The sequence below is a fragment of the Osmerus mordax genome, chromosome 5, assembly GCF_038355195.1.
Source record: "Osmerus mordax isolate fOsmMor3 chromosome 5, fOsmMor3.pri, whole genome shotgun sequence".
NCBI lineage: Eukaryota > Metazoa > Chordata > Actinopteri > Osmeriformes > Osmeridae > Osmerus > Osmerus mordax.
The window spans coordinates 18289081-18314038 of record NC_090054.1 but is presented as its reverse complement, the minus strand read 5'-3'; the positions used below and the strand labels follow the sequence as shown (position 1 = coordinate 18314038).

At 47.3% G+C, this 24958-nt stretch overlaps 1 protein-coding gene across 1 annotated transcript in view; it reads left to right on the top strand.

Moving 5' to 3' along the window:
* LOC136942931 (girdin-like) overlaps window positions 1–24958 on the top strand; it is a 51182-nt gene that overhangs the window by 8578 nt on the left and 17646 nt on the right. The window contains exons 4-13 of the mRNA XM_067235998.1: window positions 10897–10966; window positions 14633–14691; window positions 15981–16064; window positions 16443–16583; window positions 17480–17649; window positions 21326–21407; window positions 22553–22711; window positions 22810–22956; window positions 23108–23252; window positions 23859–24043. Of these exons, the coding sequence (XP_067092099.1) occupies window positions 10897–10966; window positions 14633–14691; window positions 15981–16064; window positions 16443–16583; window positions 17480–17649; window positions 21326–21407; window positions 22553–22711; window positions 22810–22956; window positions 23108–23252; window positions 23859–24043 (1242 nt within the window). The remainder of the gene's footprint in view (window positions 1–10896; window positions 10967–14632; window positions 14692–15980; window positions 16065–16442; window positions 16584–17479; window positions 17650–21325; window positions 21408–22552; window positions 22712–22809; window positions 22957–23107; window positions 23253–23858; window positions 24044–24958) is intronic.

Genomic DNA, 24958 nt, shown 5'->3' with positions numbered 1-24958 from the left:
GTCAAGTTGAAACTATCCTATAAACACATACACACATGTGGACATACGAACACACACACAATGAAACGGGCCCGTATAAACAGTGTGATGTTTGAAGACGTGTGTGTGTGTGTGTGTGTGATGTGGGTTAGTGACCTCCAACCAGATGTCAGGGAGGCCTGTGTAAACGGCTGGAGCTGCCTGTAGAAACGGCAGACATGTTTGGAGCGGAGGCTCCCAGCCTGTGATGTGGCTCTCTGTCTCACGCGTCCTCCCCACCCGAGGTCTGAGACTGCTCTAGCCTTCATACTGGGAGATACGCGTTAAAACGAACATAAACCTTTCATACCAGTTTAACTTCTTCCAGTAAACCCCAAAGACGGTCTATCACCATATTGCTCGGGCCTTTTATATTCCGTTACGTGCACACAAAATGGGGACTTTATGGCCTTGTACTTCGATATAGTGGTTTCCCTGGCTCTGATGGGGCCTTGGTTTAGATGTAAGATGGGGAGGAAGGTCAGTAGATCTGGAACTAATTAGAAGTGGTCTTATCTCTGCTGCTGAGCTGATGCAACTCTTTACAATGTCAGGCCCGGTAAAAACATGTGGCTGAGTCACTGAGTATATATACTGATACTCATCACTGAGTATGGTTCATTATCTGATTAATGATCTGCATTCAGCGGAAGTAATCATAGACTTCCTATTAATCTGATTGTCCGTGTGAGAAAATTATGCAGGAGAGTGGTTCTGATGAGATCTGGTTGAGTGACTACAAAGTGACTACAAAACACTACAAATGCAATATAGAACATTGCTCCTCTGGATTTAATACACGACAAACGTACTCACAACATACATACACACACACACACACACACGCACTGTGGATGATAACAATTTCAGCCATGATGTGACTGTTCCTCACGGGGGCGGAGCTGAGAGCCGGGACATCTGATTGGTGGTCAGGGGGTGTCTGTGATTGTAGAAGGATAATGAGGAAGTGAGCATGATGCAGCATGCTGCTAGGTAGCTGGAGGAATGTGAGAGCTGAGGAGGGTTGGCTTGGAGAAGGGGCCATGTTTGAGGATGGGTGGAGTGGAGGAGAGGAGGCGTTTCCCAAACTCATCCGGTCAGAGGGTACAAACTTATCTTGCACAAAACGATGAGTAAACTCATTAAAACAACATAAGGCTAGAAGGGTCTCAAAATAATCTGGAATAACACAAAAAAATAGTTTTTTTTTTTTTTTTTTTTACTCTAATTTTTGTTAGTGAATCCTTCATAACGCGTTCGCTAACCATAATCGTTGAAAGGGATGTCCTCCTGCCCCAGGCGATTAAACGCCTGGTCAACGAAACTGATTTAATCTCAGTTAACTTGGCTGTGGACATCTCATCAAACAGCATCTCAAACATCCTGATAAAACTTGAGACTTATCAACTGGCCATTATGTCATGAGCTCTGAGTGAGTCCCCCCTGCCCCCCCCCCCTCCCCGCTTCTCACCAAATGGCTTTTGAAGTAATCTGTTCTTGAGCCAACTTAGATCTAAGACCCTAGGTTAAACAGTGGCCAGTAGGGTTAACTAAGACCATCAGCTATCTGTGGTCGAGTTAAAGACAAGGCTCACCAACACAAAGGAGGAGCTGTTCCTGTGGTCGCCATCAATCTCCGTTGGCCGTCCCTTGTCTTCAGGTTGACCTCACGGTTAATATATTAGTCAGCGGCCATTAAGTCTGCCAGCGCATCCCCGCTGTTCCTCCAGACTCTTTGTGTTCGGTCTCTCAACAGTCATTCAGGGATTCTACCAACCACTACCTACCACTCTGCTCACTGCAGACCTGATTCCCTCACCATGGTGATGGGATGATGGATATTGTTCCCAGAGTTGTGGTGCCAGTTGGAGGAGTACATGTGAGTGTGCTTGTTTATGTGAGCGGAGCAGTTATTAGTTTGATGGGTTGATGACCCTATTCACATTCATAGAATGTTGATGAGGGATTTTGTTTTGTTGTGTGAATAACAAATGCACTTAACTAAATGATGACATCAGAACTTCCTAATTTCCTCCCTACTCTTCACGTTGTTGCACTTCTGTATATTGTAGTGTTAAGCTTTACAGTGGGGTAGTTCATCAGTGATGAGGTATTTAACTGATTAGCCTTGACAAGCATTGATTATTGTACCAAAACAAGATGGCTCAAAGTCTTACCAAAGTGAGATTTTGTGTTGAAAAGCAGAGAGTAAAGACCTTCCCTCAGATTACACTGGGTCAGAAGTGGGTCAGTGGACCAGACATCCAGGCCTTAGATAGCTCTTCTGGGAGAGGGAGAAAAGGGAAGGAGACAAATCTGCTCAAAAGGGCAATATTCAACAATATTTTGGCAATATTCAACCAACAGAATTTCATGAAAAAGCCTCATGTCAAATGTCACTTAATGTTAATGTTGGTGTGCTTTGGGTCTTCCTATGGGGTTGGTACTGTAGCATTCTTTAAATCACACCATGGTAAGATGGCCTACCCTTAACCTCAGTCTCCAAATCAGGCTAGTTATATCCTCTGACCTGGGTAAGGTTCAGCCTGCTGGTTGTAAAACATCCATGACTTGGCTTTGTGTGAAGACACCAGACAGTGCTGTCTCTGTCTGTCTGTCTCACTCTCTCTCCCCTATTTTCTGTTTCTCTTTAGCTCTTGTTTGTTCTGTCACCCACAGCCTGACTGTAAAGAGTTCTGCTCAAGGCCATTATTGAACACACATTGAACGATCTCTTAGATTTTTTGTAAACTCTTTGATTTTCTCTCTCTTGTGGTTACAGTTTTCCTGTCCTTGCTTTAAGCCGTAATAAATTTTAGGTTTTAGAAGTTTATATGGAAATGGAATACATTCTCTCCAGGCCTTTTTTTGGAGGTGGTGGTGGAGGGGGGTGTAGGTAATGGAGTTAACAGAGCAAGGACTACTTTTTTGTGTGATCACCTATACCATGGGCTAGTACTGTAAAATCCATTATCTGAATCATGTCGGTGCAAGGCAGATATGGTGTTTCATAGATTGGTTTCTCTTTGTCCACAGAGCTGCTGCAGTGCTCTAGTGAATGTGGGCTCTTCAGGAGGAAGAGTGTTATTGAGTTACACTTCTGGCTGAGTCAGCACAAAGGCTTCTGGGGTTGAGCTCAGTTAACTTACTAATTAACCCTCCCTGTTCAGGCATCAGACAACGACTCCGGCTTCCTCTGGGACTCTCCTCTCCTTATCTCCTTCCCTCTATCCTATCCTTTTAATACACCGGAGCCTCCAACGCATTGTGGTGAGAATGACTTTGAGAGGTTGTTAAAAGTGCTGGACTGGCCTAGATTTAGTATTTCCATAATAATGGTTTTCATTAGACAGTGTCAGCTCTCATGAGCTAGGCACGCATATGCTAGTTTCAAAGTCTCTGCTTTAGCACTTGTGTGTAGCGTAAGAATGTCTAGACACACTTCTGTTCAAACGATAAATGCAGCGGAGTCTTAAAAAGAGATTTGCTGGTGTTGTGAAGCCATGCAGTGTGAGAGGTTACTCTGTTCTACTGTAAATCCCGAGTCTAAAGAGGGGACCAGTTGCTTAGGTCACCCTAACACTGCTGTGCTTTTGGGTGGGGTGGTGTTAAGGTTGTGGTTTTAGGGCTAGTGGTGTTTTCACTATGTGGAGGGGAAACAGAGGAGTCCTTTCACATATCTCTCTGTGTCTCCCTCCCTCGCGCTCTCTCTCTCTCATGCTCTGCTCCCCAGATCCTCAGGGTCATGTGACTTCTTAGGGACTAGGCCGTTAAAGAAGAGAGGGGTTTGGCTGTCACAGCCCACATCCTCTCTGCTGTCACCCAGAAACCCAATAATCCCCCAAGTTCGAGATTTAAAGGGGCAGTTAACATGCTGTAACCTTCTATTTTCTGATGTTCCTGACAAGTTCTACCCGTGTCATCATCAATTATTTAGAGTTACTTAAAAAAAAGAAAACATTTTACTTCGATAAAAATATACAATAATAAAAAGACTCTTGGCTTGCCTCTAAAAGGGCACCCAGTAGCCCCATTATAGTCAGAGTAGTCTAGAGCTCATGTCTGGTCTAAGGAAGTCTGTCCTGCCTTGTTGATGCACACAAAGACAGTCTGTTAGCAGGCCAAGAGGGATAGCAAAGCTAACATAGCTAGCACGCTAACAGCCCAGCCAGCGCTTTATGTTGTTGTTGTTTTAACTTGGGCACCGTCATGGAAAATATTTGAAGGGACGCCTGTGTTTGCGCTACTTGTTATTATAGCTTTTCCCTCAGGCCAAAAGTTATTTTTATTTCTTTGAATAGTTTTTTTTTTTTAGGCCTCTTCTCCACATTCATTTCATTTAAGGGAAGCTACTGCAATCCTCAAGTTATTTACTTCCATGGTCTTTTAGGTTCATGAGCTAATCAGTTTATTAGGGCATGTGCTTATAGCTGAAGGCTAAATGCATGTTGTTAAGCAGCCTCACATGCTAGTCTGGCTGAATGTCCTGTTGATGACGCTAGCTAGCCACTAGCTAGTTGGTAAACAACCATCAGACAGAGGTCTCCCTTGCTGTCAATACATATACATTTACATTTAGTCATTTAGCAGACGCTCTTATCCAGAGCGACTTACAGTAAGTACAGGGACATTCCCCCGAGGCAAGTAGGGTGAAGTGCCTTGCCCAAGGACACAACATCAGTTGGCATGACCGGGAATCGAACTGGCAACCTTCGGATTACTAGCCCGATTCCCTCACCGCTCAGCCACCTGAATCCCTACTATATACTGTATACCTACTATATACTGTAACAAAAGTTTGTATCAAATTAGTGGCATTGTTTACTGTACAGAGTATGTGAGGAACACACAGTATTATGTTCCTGTTTGCTGTAGAGGCCTGTCTGACTGCTGCAGGGTTCTCCTGCTCAAATGTTCACAGATGCTCTGCATTCCTTTTATAAATGCTACATTTAGTAGGACCACATAAAAGGATTGTTCCCATAAGACAAGCCAGTGACTTAAGACTAAGTGATCTATTGCTGTGACCTGATTTGGAACACCAGAGCTCGTTAGTTTTGTGTTCTGGCCTTCCGTGGATGGACCGACGCCTACTTTATGACACAGTGAGACATTTCTTTACTTCCTTGCCAGGCCAAGAAAGACCTAGGGAAGCTGTGTGTGGCATCCAACCTGAATTATAGACGTTAGTGAAGTAGTAGCTGACAGCAGATGTGTATCTGTCAGTGATTTATTAGCAAGTGCAGGTTTACCTCAGGTAGGTTCCAGCCCCATCCCCCAGGGGAAGGGGCGGTGTAAGGGCCGGTCTGCCCAGTAGATGTGCCTCTGGACCTGGGCATGGACAGCAGGAGAAGCCCCCTCCTCCCCAGACCTCCCTAGCCCCAGGCCCGTAGTAAAACCACTCCAACCAAGCCGGTAGAACGAGAGAACAAAGGGAGAACAGGACTAATGGCTCGTTCTCTCCTCCTTCTCATGTCGGTCGGCTGTGTGTCCATCTGGCTGGGTCATCGTGCTGCTTGTTAGAACCAGCTACCCAGGATCTATGGACACCACTGACCCTAAACGACTCCCGGAGAGGGGACATTTGAACAGCAGGTTACCTAGCTACCAACTGAGACAGTTGGTGGGAGTGGATGGATGTTGCCAGGAATCGCTTGTGACATTCATACCAACAGAGTTTCATGCTAGTCTAAAGTACCCATTTCCTATAAGGTTATTTTGCTGTAGAATTTATCATATTTATTCAGTGTGGAACTGCTGGACTAAATTATCTGACATTGCAGTGCTGCAGAGCTGTATAATCGAAGTTAACTGGGCTGGTTTGGGCTTCCGTATAACGATTTCCCATTGTGCTCAACCTTGTCTTTCTCTGCTTAACAAAAGGGAGTCTTCCCTGGCATTGATTTAACACTATCAGCAGATCTGTCGCGTGTGTGTGTGTGTGTGTGTGTGTGTGTGTGTGTGTGTGTGTATAAATAAGTGTCAGGTGTTTTAGAGAGAAAGAGGAAGCGGACTGTAGGGCAGCTACTTCCTATTGTTGCCTGTGTTATTAGCTGCTGTTTCCTCTCCTCTTCTCTTCTCTCCTGTCTTCTCCTCTCCCCTTGCCTCCCTTCTCGTCCTTCTCTCTCCCCTCCCCTCTCTTCCCTCTCACCTCCTCTTATGTCTCCTTTCCTCTCTCCCTTTTCTTCTCTCCTCTCTTTGTTCTCCTCTCTCCCTCTCCTCCTCTCATCACCTTTCCCTTCCCCTCTCCTGTCCCTTCCCCTCTCCTCATCTGTCTTCTCCTCTATCTGTCCTGTTTAAGCGTTCTCTACAACTGTTTCAAATCCCAGCACATTTCGACAGCAGGGGGGAAGTCCGCAGTGCCCTACCCAGGAGAGGGGATGTGTGTGTACATGTGAGACTCACTGAATATCCACAAGGATGAGGAGAATAACCCATCTACCCGTTGCTATGACAACCTTCTGCGAGTCTGCAGAATGGGTGTGATTCAGCCAGCTACCATAGCGCCCCCCCCCCTATCCACTCACACATCCTTTCTCTAATTATCACACACACATTCACACACTCTCTCTCTCTCACTCTCACTCTTATCTCTCTCTCTCTCACTTGAAACATGCATGCACATACTTCAACACACACTGTCTCTGTCCTTCCAATTCGTATATTCTTCCTTTGTTTCTCTTTTTCTTTATCCCTCTTTCTCTGGATGTCTCTCTCTGTCTCCATCTCTCTTTTTCTAAGCACACATACTGCAGTACAATTGCCCCCCTGTTTAAGTTCTGCCGGCAGCGGAACCTGGTCGGGGAGGGGGAGTGGGAGGTGGGAATGGGGGCTCCTTCAACAGACACCGGTCTTGTGAAACCAAAACACTGCAGCCTCAAAACCAAACCAGCAACGCCACTACACACACACACACACACACACACACACACACACACACACACACTACTTACAACTGGTTATTGTGTGAGCAACCACATCCAGCCTCAGCCATAGTCCCCCATTTTGGTGAGGAGGTGAACGATTAGAAAGGGAGAGTGAATACCCTGTCCCTGCAGAGGATTGGGTGTCTGCACAGTGTGTTGTCAGCAGCAGAGTAAACTGTATTTGTGTACAGCACTGCAAGGAAATACCTGAGCTCTCTTACTGAGGCACCCTGGGAAGTAGCTCTTCAGCACCTCCTTTATAGACCTCTGTCTGTCTGAGTGAAACTTGACCCAGTCCTGCTTTGGCTAGCGATATAAGACTCAATCAATAATCGAGTCACCCAAGCCGTGGCTCTGTCCCAGGAGGGTCAGAAGGAGTGAAAAGAAATCAAGGGACATCTCTGCAACGTACACTGCTTCCATATCCGATCTTGATCTCTCCATCCCTCTCTCTCTCTCTCTGTTTCCCCCTCTCTCTTCCCCTTCCCCCTCTCCCTCTCCCTCTCTCTTCCCCATCCCCCTCTCTTCTCACTCAGCAAGATACCCTGTTAAGACCAGAGACATTCTCTCCTCCTGAATGCTAATGCCCAGGGTTAGGAGCAGCTCATCTCCTCTGCCAGGTTATACAGTGCAGGATGTTGTTTTGAGAGCCCCTCCAGGACTCTCTGACGAGGACAGTGTGTGTTGTTCCATTTCAAAGAGGAGCGTTCTCCAGAGCACTATGGATTTATTTTGAAGGCGTTTTTTCTTCAACGGCACGTCCACATGACATTCAGGGGAAGACCTGTGCAGTCTTCCCCTGCAGGCACCTGTATTTATGGATGAGAGACAGGCCATGAGCCCCTGTTAGCAAGGGGCTAATCCTAACTCATCCACACCCTTTCCCTCTAATATAATACTCTGGCTGTTAACATGGTGCTAACTCTAATGTTTTCATCATAATTACTCTATCGGTAGGCTTAGCTTTTGGAATGGACTCCCTCGTTTTTCTTACAGTTGGTTGGTGTTGTTTGTTTGTTGGTGAACCAAGCATGCATCATGTTCTAGGCTTTAGTTGATGACTGACCAATAAATCACCACTACTGTCCACTTTAAGTGAGTAAGAGGGTTATGCTGGGGAGTCAGGGGGTGGGTGGCCAGGGGCAGGGTGGGTTAACCCGGGTAGTCAGGAGGTGGGTGGGCAGGGGCAGGGAGGGTTAACCCGGGGAGTCAGGAGGTGGGTGGGCAGGGGCAGGGAGAGTTAGCCTGGGGAGTCAGGAGGTGGGTGGGCAGGGGCAGGGAGGGTTAGCCTGGGGAGTCAGGAGGTGGGTGGGCAGGGGCAGGGAGAGTTAGCCTGGGGAGTCAGGGGGTGGGTGGGTGGGCAGGGGCAGGGAGGGTTAACCTGGGGAGTCAGGAGGTGGGTGGGCAGGGACCTGGGGAGTCAGGAGGTGGGTGGGCAGGGACCTGGGGAGTCAGGAGGTGGGTGGGCAGGGACCTGGGGAGTCAGGGGCAGGGAGGGCTTCTGCGGTGCTGACTGAGCGTGCATGGTTCTCGTCCTGCTCAAACACACATGCCTGCTGGGGGACAGGTGTGTTTTAGAAATGGGGGCGGGGGGTGTGTTTGTCAGCAAAGAGGAGGGGGAGGGGTGTCAGCAGTGGTTACACAGGGACAGGTGTGTGTGTATGTGCGTGTCTAGCAACCAACGGTCACAGTTGCTGTGGTCTCCAGTCTGTTCTGACTCAGCATCCCAGAGCTTCCTAGGAGGTCTGAGATCATGGCTGACCCCAGGAGCTCGCCTGGCTACAGATCAGGACACATTATGTTTGCTCCAAACACACCAATGGAATGTATCCATCTTTTCGTGTTGAACTATATTAATATTACTTCTGTTCTATTTCTGATCCCTGACCCTCACCCGTACACCATATAAATACTATATGCTGCAGTATTTGTACATCAGTTTGCATGAAAACGTCTGATAAGTGAACTGTCAAATGTAACGTACACCAGTACTCCTGTAACCACAGATGCTCTGTCGCACATCTAGATAATTCTCTTTTTCTGAACTAGAGCCTCCGCTCTTATCTGCGCTGACAGCAAACCGTAGCGACCGTGGTAATTTTCCTTTGCGTAACCCTGGTAACGGTTGACCTTGACCCCCCCCCCCCCTCCCCCCTTCGTGTCAGTGACTGTTGTGCTGTGACAGCCAACTGCTGAAGCCTATCCATGTGAAACAGAAGTTGTCGGGGCCCAGAGCTTTAAATTGTCCCTGAAACAACAAGGGTACGAGTCCAGATGTGAGCTATACTGTACATCTACCCCCCCCCCCATGAACTCCCCAACCTACCATCCCCCAAACCCTATCCCTTAGCTCAGAGGCTTACGATCTATACATTACAACAACCAGCATTCTGTGTAAAATGTCAATACCAGAAGGCTAAAGAAGCATAGAACAGAATGTACGGTAGTTCACATAAAGGACCACTGACTCAACAGTATTTTGTTGTTGTGGCATCTGTTGTCTGCATATCCGATAAAAAAACAACACATTAATAGTTGGGCTGTGTCACGTGTTTAAATATGAGGTAATACTGTATGTACCACCAGACAGATGGTCCAGGGAGAGGGGGGGTTCTCCCCCAAAAAAACATTTTAAATTATAGCCTAAGATTCTTTCTCACCGCATCAGCAAGAAACTCCATAGGAAACAGCAGAGAGACGTGAAGAGGGTTATGCGAGTGCAAACTGGGGTTTGCCAAGGTAGTCATGAAATATTGAAGATGCCTACCCAACATGTCCGTGTTGCTTGAGAACTCTTTAATTCTGGCGCATGCGAGTTCCATTCTATCGCTCAGCGGCTCTGTGGAGGTAAATGTTGTGACAGACATGCTGCAGAATTCTCATGTGGTTGTTTGCGAGGCCTTTTTCTGCTGTCTTGGCTTAGATTTGACTTGTTTTTGTTGTGACGTGAGCTACGAGTTCGGGTTAGAGAAGATCTCAAGACACAGAGGCACCCAGGATCTTTGAGTGGTTTACTGTTGAGTGTAGAACAGCACAGATGACCGGGTCATCACCCTGCAGAGAGCCTACTGTAATACCGCGATGGTTATTATGGTCTGGAGCTGTTTGGCTCACAGCCCAGCGGGCATCACTTACACTCCCCACACACACACACGGTCCGCTAGGTCATTATCACAGGACCGGCTTGGTAGCGGTCCAAATGCGACGGGGCAGTCGAGCAGTCTGCTGGAGATTAGACGTGTCAACCATGTGTGTTCATGCACACACACACACTCTCTGTCTCACGCACACTGTGGCTTTGTCGTCCAGTGACAACTTTGACAGAATAACACTGTCTATAGAGAGAGTGTGTGTTCATGTGCTAGCGATTGACACAAAACTAGCTATTTGAGGACTAAGCGTGTTTGTGTGTGTGTGTGTGTGCACCCACAGTATTATTGTTGCAAGACGGACACCTGGACATCTTTCAGTTAAAGTGCACACACAAGTTTAAATGGACTAGACAAAGACCACAGTCACTTAAATCACCAGCACTTTGAACGCACACACAAAAAAACGTGGCATCATCTTAAGGCTGTCATTTGAGACCATAGCCTTGTTCATTGTAATTCAGATTGATACTGTTACCATGTCTGTTCCAGAGGCATTTCTGAGTGCTTTCTCTTTGAAGATCACACTGTAGCCCTGAAACCATTCACCACCTGCCATGGGATATTCTGTACTTAAAGGAAATACAGTCTTTAACCGCTTTCCTGGAAGGCTGTATAAAGTTGTGTTTGCAAAAAATACTGAGTGGATAAATGTTCTGTACGTGCTTGTTGAATGCATAATGTATTAAACTGAAGGGCCTGAATTCCAATTGAGCCTGTGTAGTTTTTTTCTTTGTCTATTGTAAGGTGTTTTATTATGTACTGACAGTGTGTGTGTGTGTGTGTGTGTGTTTTCTCTCCAGGAGAGCCTCCAGCAGCTGGTGATGATGCCTCTGCCCAACGTGCTGGTTCTGGGGAGGAACCCTCTCACTGGTGCGTCTGCCTCTCTGAGCTCCCCAACAACAACCCTCACACCCAACACACACGTACAGCTACTTCAGTGCAGCATGTTATTCACACGATGGGTGCTGGGAGCAGACAGGGAAGAAGGAAGGGAGAGTGGTGACTCTTTTTGACCTGCAAGCCACTGGAATGGTCCACGTGCTACACACCGTGTTGGTTGAGCATTGGCATGACACTGTGAACGTGACGCAGACCAGGAGTCTCACATGTGGCTGGTGAGCCTGCTGAGCCTTTGTGATGTCATTGGAGAACGATGTGTCTCTGCAGCTTTTTATCTTTCATAATCAGGTTTTCCTCTCTTCCAAGCAGTGCAGATTAGATTTCCCAGCCAGAACCCCACATGCTTTGTTCTGGTTTGTATTGATTTATTAGACTGAAATGTGTTAATAAACAAAACTGGCATTTAAGTGGCCGTAGGGATTGTGCAGGATTAAGTTGAGACCGAGATGGTTCAGTGTGTCTACACGAGTTACTTCCTTCTCATGAACAGGGCTAGAGGATAGTAAGTAATGTGCTGGTGTGTTACTTGATATTGTAATGTTCATGCTTAGACGGACCTGTTCTGGGTCCTAAACCAGGCCAACCCAGGACTGACAGGCAGCATTCCTGTGTGCTGTGCGTGACCCCTGACCCTCTGTGTGTGTGTGTGTGTGTGTCAGTGTGCGTGTACAGACATCAGAGCCAGCGTTGGTACCAGGGCCATCTGAGAGTGATTGGCCATGTGGCTTTTATTATAGAGTCATTAGAGAGCAGAGCTGGGTCTCTGAGTCTGGGGGGGCTGGAGGGGAGGGGGGGGGGGGGGGGGGGGGGGGGTTCTCAACACGTTGGGAAACCACCCCAGGCCACACTCACACTCACGCACAGATGAATGCCCACACACGTTTAAATCATCCAAACACACATTTTGCCTGGTAACACACACACACACACAACCATGCCTTTGTTTTTACACTGTGATGCACAGTACATGCACACAGATACTGTACTGAGAACAGCTGGCATTATTGTAGTGTATTCACTGAGCTGGTGCTATCGAGGTAGGTGTATTGTAGCAGGGCAGTACCTATTCTCCAGAAGCAGGGAGAACTGTAGGGGACAGCTGTTCTCTCTATGACAGGTGAGGTGTGTGTGTGTGGTGCTGGGGGTGGGGGGGGCTGTTGCCAAACTAGGTCAGCGGTGAGACAGCAGAGTTGTGCGTTTTGTGTGTGGGGGGATGGTTGTGTGTTCGTATTGATGTGTGTACAGTCATCAATTATGCTGCCGGACATTGACTTAAGAGACGTAGTCATAGTGATGACAGTGTGACATGTTGATATGGGGAGGGTGGGACTGGACGGTAATCGACCAGCAGGAAGATGCGCACACACACACACACACACACGCTATACACTTGCATGCATGCGTACACACACTTTGTACACACCCTCCTGTTTCGGTTCACAATGCCCTAGCAGGAAATGGGGTGAAGCTCCGAGGGGTTAGTCACTGTCCGTGTGACCCTCTACTTCCTGCCAGCAGTGGAGGAAGGATGAGGGGTGTGTAGGGAGGAGGAAGTGGTGGAGGAAAGGATGGAGGGAGTGTAGCAGTGGAGGGAGGAAACCACACCAGGCAGAGAACTATCCAAACAAAGCCTGCAGATAGCCCCCGCTACTCACCAACGCTGGGGGGAAATTTCCATCATCTATTTTAATCCTTCTTCCTCTTGCTATGTTCTCTTCCCCCCCCCCTCTCTCTATCTACCTCTCTCTCTTTCTACCTCTCTCTGCTCTCTCCTCAGTGATGCTACGTTCAGTTCAGTCAGCCAGTATAAATAATTCATCCTGAGCAGGCTGCCTGCCCCTTCCTTATCTGCTGCGCTCCACTCCGCTCAGGATGATTTGCTTCTCTAAATCACTCCAAAGCTCGCTCGCTCTTTTTTTTTGTTGCCTCCCTCTCTGCTCTCTCATTCTCTCTCTCTTTTACTCTCTCTCATCCTTTCGCGCTCTCTTTCTCTCTCTTTCTCTCTCATCCTTTCCCTCCCTCTTTCTCTCTCTCTCTCTCTCTCTCTCTCTCTCTCTCTCTCTCTCTCTCTCTCTGTGTAGGTTTTTCTCCATACCCCTGGGATGGGGCTGTATAAAGCCTTCCGCTGATAAGAAATTGCAATTTGCAAGTAATTTGTTACAAGAGACTGTTTATTTTCACCTGTAGTAAACGACAACAGCTCAGACTACTTCCTGTATTCCGGAGAGGCATCCAGGTGTGCTTCAACTGTGTTTCGCTGCTTCCCCTCGTGTCTTTCATCAGAGAAGGGCGTTATCTTCAGACTTCCACACAGACTTTTCCAGAAGAAGGTCGAGCTCGAGGCTTAGTTATTCACCAGATACAACGGAAGTGCTTCAGACATAACTTGGGTTGGGAAATATTAACAACCCTGGTCTCTATCGACCCATGAAGAATGAAGAGAATGTCGTAGGGTTACGTTATCGAGGGGGGAGGATTCCCTTGAGGAATTCCACCAAATCAATACCAATAATCAATAGAAGGAGAAATCAATGGCAGCGCTTGCATCAGACATCAGCAGATTCCCGTAGTTGCTATTTTAATCTAGCTCTCATCAGTTTTAATAATGTCCATAGAGATATGAGGGTATAAGTAACATTAAAGTTACTTTTACTTTGAAAATCTGCAAAGCTCTGTGTCTGACCTGCGTCTGTCCTAGACTTTGGAGATGGGAATTATAGGACAAGAGTTATTTATTTATCTCCCAGGAAGAAAATGGTCCATGCGTTAATTCTGAGCCCAAACATCCTGTTAGAGCAGGACAGGACCAGGTGGAGGTCTGTCAGGAGATCTGCCTAAATATGAGCTTTTAAACCTCATCCTGTCCTCTTCTCACTGGGCAGTGCTGCGTTGCGTTGCTCTCAGCTGCTATTGATTGTTTGACACAATCAGGCGTACAAACAAACATGCCTGGGTTCACACACCCGTATGAACACCAACACACACACACATTCAAATAATCTTTTCTATCTTATTTTTTGTCTATTTTCCTATTGTTTGTGTTTTGGAGGAGAACAAAGACACTTTCCGTGAGGATGATTTACATATAACTGCCTTTATTCTTCCTCAGCAAACACGGAAGTTGTCTAAGCTTGCTGTCAGTAATCTGTTTACAACCTAGCATTTATAACTATGCCATTCCCCCACGGGCAAATGATGATGATCTCGATCTGGCTTATCACACACACATACACATTAACACACTCACACACACACACAAATATATAAACACACACACACACCACCTGCTCTTTTTTACACTAAACACAATCCTACAGATTACCTCAGCCATACTGAGCCTCTGAACAGCTGTTTTTGTATATCGTCATTTAATGGCAGCATCCCCTGGCCTCATCCTGAGGCTGAGCCTCACCAGGTTGCAGCACGCCTGAAGTACACAACTGCTGCACATACCGTACTGCCTTCAGGTTGGCTCTCCAGAGAGCACACGGGACAGTACAACTACCGTTTACCGACAATACCACTCAAAGGCTCAGTTGTTCTGTAAAGCGGATGAGGGTTTTCATGTTGTCAGTGTGATATGTTCTGATTGTCAATAAGAATATTAACTAACCTGTGTGTGTGTTTGTTTTACAGAACAAGGTCTGGAGGAGATGAGGAAACTGCTGCTACTGCTGCTTGGCTGTGCTGTCCAGGTAAGTCGTGGATAAATTACTTATCTTGGCATCCTACCTGTATTATACTGTACTTTAATGGTGTCTAGGTCTGTCTCCAGCAGTCGGACATGTTCTTACCTGCTCTGTACTGTGTTGCATTGGGATGGAGGCTGAATGCGGTTGTGAGCCCTTGTCCTGAGTCATGTCCCTAATCTGCTGTGAGCAGCACACAAGACCTTTCCCGAGCGATGACAAACGCATGTCCATCTCCATCACCACTACACGACTTTCTTTCTGACTAACATTGCAAACAGCAGTCGTCTCACCCCTCTCCATTGTTCCGACTGGTTGAATCCCACCCTGGGGTGGATGAGTAACTGTGACTCAGACTAGCTCTCGCTCCCTGTGGGTTCCTCTGGGAGGAAACAGGATTGCAGTGTGCTGTCGGCTCTCTATACCAGTATCAGCTGGTGACCTTCGGGTCAAAAAGACCCAGCAATGTGACTCAAATGACCTGTACTTTCTTTCAACTCTCCATGTAATTGGTGAGTCTACTTTACTAATAGTCAGACTCCATTCTGATTGGTCTAGCCTCAGCCTAGCCTCAGCTCTGATTGGGCTTCTCGTCTGAGCCTTGTTGGCATGTTGACAGCCAGGTGGTGTGTCTTGGTGCCTGGTCACCGTGGGGTCAGTCTGGGGTTGGGGGGTGGGCGGGGGGTGGGGGGACTGTCCCAGCTTGTCCTCGTCGCTCTGCTCCACTGGGGGCCAAGCCTGTCCTGACTGTGACCCGGACTATCATGGTGTTACCCATGGTTAAAGTACACTGACCCATACATACAGTATAATCCCAAACCAATTCTATGCTGCCTAGCATAGCCATACACTAAGCCATCGATAGATTACCATACTTGCTGTATATTATTTTGGCTCTTCTCTAGAGATCTTGTTGAGAATGTCTGTTTGAAGTCATGCTTCTCTGTGGTAGTGGCTAGTGTCAGGCTGCATGCTACAAAAAACCCTTGTTGACTGCTTTAGATTGTCCAATCCTGCGTTTTTTCCGGCATAGTGAATAAGGCACGGCTGCTCTCAACCCGCACTGTTGTGTAGATGACAGACGAGGATAATAAAACCGAGAGAGACACATTCCGACCCAGTCTCTGCTTTCCGAACTCCTGTACTTGGGAAGCAGAGCCGACCTCACCAAGACCTCAGGAACATTCCAGACTCTAAACTGCAGATCTGCCCGTCTCTTTGTCTGCCGTGTGTCTGGAGGGGGGGTGGTGGTTACCCCAATTCACCTCTCCCCGTCTCTCCCTCTCTGTCTGCAGTGTGAGAAGAAAGAAGAGTACATTGAGCGGATCCAGAGCCTGGACTTTGACACTAAAGCTGCCATAGCAGCTCACATCCAGGAGGTACTGAGAGTTTGGACTGAATAACTCCTCAGCCCGTATCTACTCACTGTTTGGTGTTAGAATACTGGGCCATTTAAGGACGTGTCCGGTAGCCACAAGAAGAAGGAGCTTCCATTCTTCCAAAAGATAAAATACATTTTGTGCTATTTGCAACTGCTTCAACTTAGTTTTCACTGTAGTTTATATATAGCTTCCCTGCAGTAAATATCGTTTTTTATTTAACTAACTATAGATTTAGTTAAACTATATTTGACTAAATATAAACTTCCTGTTACTCCCCACAGCTGAAACCCAACTGTTTGCCTAAAGACAGGCCTGAGGCCTGTGATGTCTGTACTGTTGATCATCAGAGGCTTGACGGGTGCTGTGTGGTTGCAGGTGACCCACAATCAGGAGAATGTGGTGGACCTGCAGTGGCTGGAGGGAGGAGAGCTCGCCCCAGAGGATCTGGACGAGCTCTCCAGGAACCTGGCCTTCCACCTCAAACGCCTGGTGGACGAGAGGGACGACCAGCTGGAGGTACAGGGCTGTGTGTGTGTGTGTGTCTGTGTTTTCAGGACGGGGCAGTACCGAAATCCTAAAAGGTCAATAACGAATGCATTAAGGGTACAAATGTGTGCAGTTACAAATGGTGTGTGTGTGTGTAGGTTTTCAGTAAATGCATGCTGCATGGTAAATGAGTGTCTCTCTTTGTGAATGGTGTGTGCAAGTGTGTATAGATTCCCTGGTAGATATGTCCCTGTGCGTGTGTGTGTGTGGAGAGTATAATAGACTCCAGAGCTTCAGTAGAAAAGGCCAGCCGCTCCTCATTAAAAGCCCATTTCCTTACGTGGGCACTGGGGGGATTTGAGTGGGGGATGAGATCTGGGGTTGTGATTACCATGGTGGGAATATACAGTGTAAGTGTCCTGACAGGCCACTAAAACTCTATCCTCAGCCCATTGTTAGACCCAGACATGGGAGGGCTGGTCCTAATCTGGGCCCGTGTAATCTGAACTCCAGTCTAATCTCAGTCGCGGTCAGACATCTCAGTAGGAGAGCAGATAAAGACACAGCGAGGTGCTACTTTTGACCTTTGTTGGTGTTGTTTGTTGAGAAACACTCAATAGTGTTTACAAGCTTCTTTTCCCCCATTTTAGTAGGACAGACTTTGAGTTTTTTTAAATCGGAATAAATTATCAGACCGACCTTTATCGAGGAATGCTAAATGGAAATTATGATACTGGAGGGGCGGTCTCGATATTCTGTAAACACAATGCCAAACCCGACCAAATACTCGGAGTTCATTCTCAAACCGTTTCTTTTTTCTGAGTTATATTCCCACGTGAGCTTTACGATCCCGTAGCTGTGTTATGTCATGTCCTCACTGAATGATTCAGAGATGAAACTAACCCTGTCCCGCCCTGTCTTGTCAGTCCATCGTGGAGCTGACCCAGGAGAGGGACTGTGGTCAGTTCTCTCCCCTGGCACCCTACGCCCAGTCCCCCAACGACTCGCCCAGCATGCGGCGCACTGAGAGCCGCCAGCACCTGTCCGTGGAGCTGGCGGACGCCAAGGCCAAGATCAGACGCCTGCGGCAGGAACTGTGAGTACCCCGAGAGTTAGAACGCAGGAGCTTGGAAGTGTCTTTCGGGTTCCCTAAGAAGCTCTTCAGTTCTGTAGCTCTTATTGGCCTCTTGGAGTCAGTTGGCTGAGCGGTGAGGGAGTCGGGCTAGTAATCCGAAGGTTGCCAGTTCGATTCCCGGTCATGCCAACTGACGTTGTGTCCAAGGCACTTCACCCTACTTGCCTCGGGGGAATGTCCCTGTACCTACTGTAAGTCGCTCTGGATAAGAGCGTCTGCTAAAATGACTAAATGTAAATGGAGAGGAAATGTGAGTGTTCTAACGCTCGATTGGTTGACAAGGCTTACTAAGCATCCTCTAACTCCTTTCTGCATTGTTATGAGAATGGTTGTGTTTACGGGGCAGTTATGTGACTTCTGCTGACTCATGAATATGAAAGGACAGACGGTCAAGTGCTCTAGACAGTCTTTCTCTCGTCACTTGTCTCTCTCTTTCGTGACTGGAGATGACTGAGGATGGCAGCATGACTCAGTTTTCTGTGTCAGGGAAACAACATCCATAAATCGCACAGCCCCCAGGGCCTGTTTAGTACAGAACACTCCGGAAAAGCTCAGTACTGTTATTATGAATGTATGCAATTTGAACCAAGCTTTGTTCAGTCATGTTCACTCTCTGTATATCACACACAGTATCTATCTGGCATAGCTGCCCACTTCTCCCGAGCAAATCAATAAATTGTGTTTTGTTGAGCTCACTTGAGGGACGCCAGAGAGCAGTGAAAAACGTCGGCAGGATGCAGTTAGAGGAAGAACAACTTCAGCTACAAGAGGAGGGCAAGGAGGGTCATTGTAACATTTCCCCTGGCCTCTCCCCAGACCAGCTTAGACGGAGCAGCAGGCTTTTACCCTGCACCCACGAATTATAGAGCTTCCTCTTTAGTGCTCTGACAAAGGCTAGTGGTCACTCGTAGGAAGTCAACTTCATGGGAGGGGGGGGGGGGGATTACTTGGAAGTGTATCTGCTCTAATAGTGTTTTATGTAAAAGTGCAGAGTTGCATACATTAAAATACTGCTAATGATAGACCCAAGACCTAAGATGATTTTGGTCATCATACAAACGTAGACTGTTGATGCGTCTGATTGGTCGGGTCCCTGATCTGAGTGGAGATGTCTGACCTGCCCAGGCAGTACGCTGCCACAGCCTGCCCTAGCATGCTCTGCAGTCCGATGACTGGGTGGCCTGGATTAGATCAGACTAGAGGATGTCTCAGCTCTCATATGATAAGGATGATGATGATCATAGATATGCTGTATAAATCTTTGACCTACTTTCTGAGTTCCTGTCTCTCCGTATACTCTGCACCGCAAGTTCCAAAGTAAAAATTATGTTGAGCTTGGATGCATATGTAAAGTTGTCGTTACTTTTCAGGCTAGTCTCATGAATATAGGCCCTGTGTGTCTTTGTGTGTGTGCAGGGAAAATGTGTTAGTTAAGGTGGTAGGGTGGGGTTTGCTGTCAGACCGGGGCGGGGGTGGGGGGGTGCGATAGACTAATGCATTCTGCAGAGAAGGGAGACAAAACATATTTTTTGGGGGGGGCTACGTAGTGAAGGCGGCAGGCGTGTGTTGCTTAGGCGGCCGCCTTAACTGAAAAGTGCTGCGGGAAACCCTGGTGTGTGTGTGTGTGTGTGTGTGTCAGACAGTGTGTAGACAGGCACTGCAATGTGTACTGTCAAGACTGGAGCTGTTAAGAGTCACAGCCACCCACACATGCTCAATATGGATGAAGAGCTTTGGGTCTGTCTGTCAGCTTTTCTCTTTGTCCTGGCCTGCACACACACACACACACACACACACACACTTATGCATGTACAAGCAGACACACAAATGACTGGCAGGAGGGAGACAGTGGCTGGTGATGAAAGCCTGTTTGCTGTTTAGGTGAGACTGAACAGGTACTGTCATGAGAGGTTTGGTGTATGTTTTCCCGTTTCTCTCAAAAAGCAGATGTAGCCGGGACAGCTGCAGAACATTCAGGTTTTGGGTCAATCGACGTTCTTTGTATAAAAGCAAAGTGAATGAATGGATATGGAAATGGAATGGAAATAGTCAGTTCAAGAAGCTCCAGCCCTCTGTGATTAAAACACTGTGTCACAGAGACAGAGAGGCTGTGTCTCAATAGTCTTGCGAGATTTTCTTTCCTTGTCTCCTCTCCTTGATCTGCTCTGTTCTATTAATATCCTACCAGGTAGGTCTATTTGCCCCACATAGACCCAAATCTTTCAAACAAGACCCAGAAAGAGAAACAGAAATACAAGAGGAGCTGTTTGAACCTAGGTAGACGTCACCAATGAGCAGTTTCAGATGTTCAGTGAAGCAAACACGCAGGAGAGCTTCTGAAGAATGCACGGTTCTCTTCTTTCTTTAAACCACCATGACAAAGTCTGGCTGCACACCCAGAACCTCCAGTATTAGGCCCAGGTCTTGACAGCAAGCTTGTTTGTGTGTGTGTGTGGAGTTCCCACTAACTCAGATGTTATCTGTGACAGTTGGAAGATTTGCATGGTGCCTTGAGCTGGTCTTGGGGTTGAGAATGATGTGGGTGTTCAGTTGAACTGTGTTGGTCATGCTGAGGACAAGGATGTTTTGGTAGAGGTCAAGAATAGCACAGGAAACTACTTGTTTAATCACTCAGGATTTGTCATTGGCTCCTCAGAAGAAAAATATACACTTTTCAAAATAGACACCAAGTTCATTTGTTGATGGACACACTTGAGTTATTATGAGTTCTGGAATAGCGCTCTTCTGTGGGATAGCTACGCGTTTCCGGGGGGGAAACAGGCCGTGTCTAGAACTTCCGGTGAAGTTAGAAACTTGACTTTTAATAACTGGTTTTAACAGTACATTATAATTTCGGGGCTCAAGTTTTATAAAAATGTTGGTATGAGATCACCATACCTGTAAACGTTGGGGGGGGGGGGGTTGCCTGTTAAGTGGCATTTAACTTTACTCGAGACAGCTCTCAACTTGGCAGAAAACCTCTGTATGCCTGCGCCTGCTCCATTAATTGTACACAGCGGGTACACAATTGTACACATCGCTTACTTCTCAGTGTGAGAAATACTTGTTGCGTGTGAAATGGTGAAATGGGTTAGTCTCACGGTGAATGAGTGAGACTGAGACTTGAGCCGTGTAATGTAGCTAAAATTGTTAGCTAGCCTAGCAGCTAATGTTACTGCACAAATCTGTTCGATAGCTAGCTAGTGATAGCTAGCTACTTTTACTGTGTGAGTTGGATAACCTTTCCGTTCGTAATTGTCGATGTAGCTCGAAACTTACAATTTGAACCCCTTTTCCCTCTTGCTTGAAGGAGAGCAACATAGAATCCTATGCCTACATAGTTTATTGTCTTTTGGGAAGATCACCCAATCTCTAAAAAACTTCATTTTTGGTGTGAGAGCTAACGGAACCGGCTAGCTACCGGAAGTTGTTGACCGATCTTATGGAATATGCGTGAATTTAGTTTCCTAAAATCTCAGTCATCTGACGAATACACATATTTAATATGATTCTGATGTGTTTTTTCTCTCATCCCCCCCCCTCTCTCCCTCTTCTTTCACCACCTCACAATCTCTCTGGCTCTTTCATACTCCCTCTCTCTTCCTCTTCTCTTCCTCTCCCCCGCCGCTTCTCTCAGGGAGGAGAAGAGTGAGCAGCTGCTTGACTGCAGACAGGAACTGGAGCACATGGAGACAGAACTCAAGAGGATTCAACACGAGGTACGTGACTCAGTACAGCACCCTGGCTCAAGACTGTAAATACCTTAGTACAATATTGTTATACCCCCCCCTACAAGACTGTACAATACCCTTGCACAGGATTGTACAATACCCTAGCACAAGACTTTACAGCACCCCAGTACAAGACTGTATAAAACCCTAGCCACATAATTCTCTTTCTCCACCAAGCTCAGACTCCTTTCTCACTTTACTAGGTAATATAGTTAGCACTGTACTTAGTTGGCATAGATCAGCAGGCGTTTGGTTCCAAAGTAGTGTAGTAGACTCACTCTCTAGGAAACACACACAGGTCATGCTGCTGGTCTGCTAGAGACCATGGCATCTTTCCAGCTGTACGAACTATGCTACACACACACTGACCCACCATGCCAATCACCCACTCCCACACATCCTGGCACACACACCCTGCTTACATCGAGACCTCTGGGCACCTACGCTGCCCTCTGGGTTACGCAACATATCAAACCATCTCCTTCCCCTTATTTACTTTCCTCATTCTTAATAGGTAATGCACTTAACCGATTACTGGCTGAGCTATGTATAGTTGCGTAACCCTCTGAATGTAGGCAAAGATGTTCTTTTATTTATAGATTTAGATGTAAGCAAGGCTAGCAGGTTCTGGGAGAAGAGCACTTGTTAGTCAGGTCATGTCAAATCCTCAATCCCATTCAATTAGTGGTGTGGAACCCATTTAATACGTGTGTGTGTGTGTGTGTGGAATTGAGTACACACCAACACCAGAAAATGTGGCATACCATCTTACTTATTGCATGAGATAATCTCATGCAATAAGTAAGATGGTAGTCAGATGGCTGAGCGGTTAGGGAGTCGGGCTATTAATCAGAAGGTTGTTGGTTCGATTCCCGGCCGTGCAAAATGACGTTGTGTCCTTGGGCAAGGCACTTGACCCTACTTGCCTCTGGGAGAATGTCCCTGTACTTACTAAATGTAAATGTAACTTCATATTCTTTGAATGAGTGTGTGATCATATTTTATAAGATATTCCATATTCTCAAGGTGAATTTCGTAATGTTCTGTGAAGGAGTGTGTGTGATGTACTGTACATGTAAGTCCATATCTCACAGCCGTATGTTGCTAACGTGTGTGGCGTGTCTCCCTTCCAGAGCCAGCAGCTGCTGTCGGACGCACGGTCAGCGCGGGCCTACCGCGACGAGCTGGACGCCCTGAGAGAGAAGGCCGTCCGTGTGGACAAGCTGGAGAGCGAGGTGGGCCGGTACAAGGAGCGGCTCCACGACATCGAGTTCTACAAGGCCAGAGTAGAGGTACGTAACACACACACACACGGATACAGAGACGATGGCTGTGGTGGTTGAGTTGTGGTCGCACAGGGTAACATGTGGTCTCCCATGCCGCCTGGTAGGAACTGAAGGAGGACAACCAGGTTCTGCTGGAGACCAAGTCCATGTTGGAGGACCAGCTGGAAGGCACCAGATCCCGCTCCGACAAGCTCCACGAACTGGAGAAGGAGAGCCTGCAGCTCAAGTCCAAGATCCACGATATGGAGATGGTGAGATGGAGAACAGAGGGAGGAGGGGAGGGAGGGAGGGAGAGAGAGAGAGAGAGAGATGGGTAGTAAAAATGATGCCATAAGAATGAAGAAAGCAGAAGTTCTGGAAGACCGATGTGTTTAAATCTGTGTGTGTGTGTGTGTTGATCAGGAGCGGGACATGGACAGGAAGCGCATGGACGAGTTGATGGAAGAGAACCTGGTTCTGGAGATGGCCCAGAAGCAGAGCATGGACGAGTCCCTCCACCTGGGCTGGGAGCTGGAGCAGCTGTCCAAGACACCCGACGTCACCGAGGGTGAAGGACCTGGAGGGCGTGGGGGGAGGGGTTAAAGGGAGCTAAAACACCTCCTTAACTTTATATCATATAACTCAATTAGGTTGGTGGGTGTGTAGGGTTACACCCTGGGGTTGTCATGGGGGGGGGGGGGGGGGGCGGCTGTCAGCTTAGACAAGCGCCCCTAGCACTTTGGCTGGCCCCTATCCCTGGCCCCTCTCCCTACCTCTAACCACCCCCAACCCCCCATGCAACAGCTTGGCCAGGGCTTATTAACACTTGGTTAAGTCCTGTAATTAATATGTAAAGGCTGCTGGAGCAGGATAATCTCTGGCTCTGCAGTATGAACACTGTTAAGGAGGTTTACTTGGTTTAGATCTGGATAAACCCTTTTGTTTGTTTGTGCTTTAACTAACTGACCACCGTGATACTATGGAACAAAAGCACTGCTGTTCATTCTGATCTGGTCACAGCTAGCAACAACCCAATCCTGTGTTTTAGACTGGGTTGTTACTAAAGGTTTTTTTTTTTTTTTTTTTTTGACAAAATCTTTGGAATTTAAAATGTGTCTGTTCTTGTGAGCCTGGTTTACCATGTTGTTACTCATTCTGCCCTTCCTGTGTCCAGTCCCCCAGAAGTCCTTGGGCCACGAGGTGAACGAGCTGACCTCCAGCCGACTGCTCAAACTGGAGAAGGAGAACCAGACGCTGCTGAAAACCGTCGAGCAGCTGAGGGGCGTGGCCGACAGCACCGGAGACACGCCCTCACGCCTGCTGAAAGCCAATCAGGAGAACCAGAGGCTTACCCAGAAAGTTAGTTCAGATATTTACACCAACTTAGTTCTCATGGACCTGGTCTGACATTGTGCCTGGAACTTCCCTGGAACTTCCCTGGTCCAGCCTGCCCCCCTGTTTACTGTATATATATACCGACACTTCTCCCCTCTCTCTTTGCCACTCATAACCCTTACCTGGAACCTCTGAGCCTTCGTCCTACTCTACCCCTTACACTGAAGCCTCCTCCGTCCTCATAGCAGCTACTTGAAGTCTTCAACACTCCCTGCACTCAGACCACCAATGATGTTCTCCCACAAGTTCCCTATTGAACTCTCCCACAACTGCCTTAACTGTGTCCCCTCATTAGCATTTTGGGCCCTGCCCCCTATATATCACCCAGACACCCTGCACTTAGGTTAGGCAGGAGAAAGAGGGAGGGAGATAAACGGCTTAAAGGAACTGAAGGAACTGAAGGAAGAAAAGAAAAAAGTAACGTTCTGGAGCCCATTTCCATTTCTCTACCAGCCCTGACACTTGAAACACTCCTCACTAAGCTAGCCAACTCTTCCTCGCTATTTTCAGATGCATAAGCCTATGTCTGTGAAAAAGCATTTAAAATGTGCCTTTCTTGCACAAAGGCTTCAGGAGAGACTAAGATACAAATCACTGCTGGCTTTCGCAGTCATTAAGCAGAGAATCCATGCTGGAACAGTCGAACAATAGTGACAGTTCAACTGTCTGTGTTCAGACAGGCAGCCGGTTTTCACTTAAGCTGCTTTGACAGAATTAGGTGCTTGGGAGTATATCTTGATTAGCAATCAGCTTGCCTTTTTAAGAATTTATCCACAGTGTTAATGCAGGATTGTGTGTGATTTTCTGAAAGGGTTCTGTTGTTTGTGTGTGTGTGAGGGGAGCAAGAGAGGGCTTGCCTGTGAGCAACTGTGAGCCCTT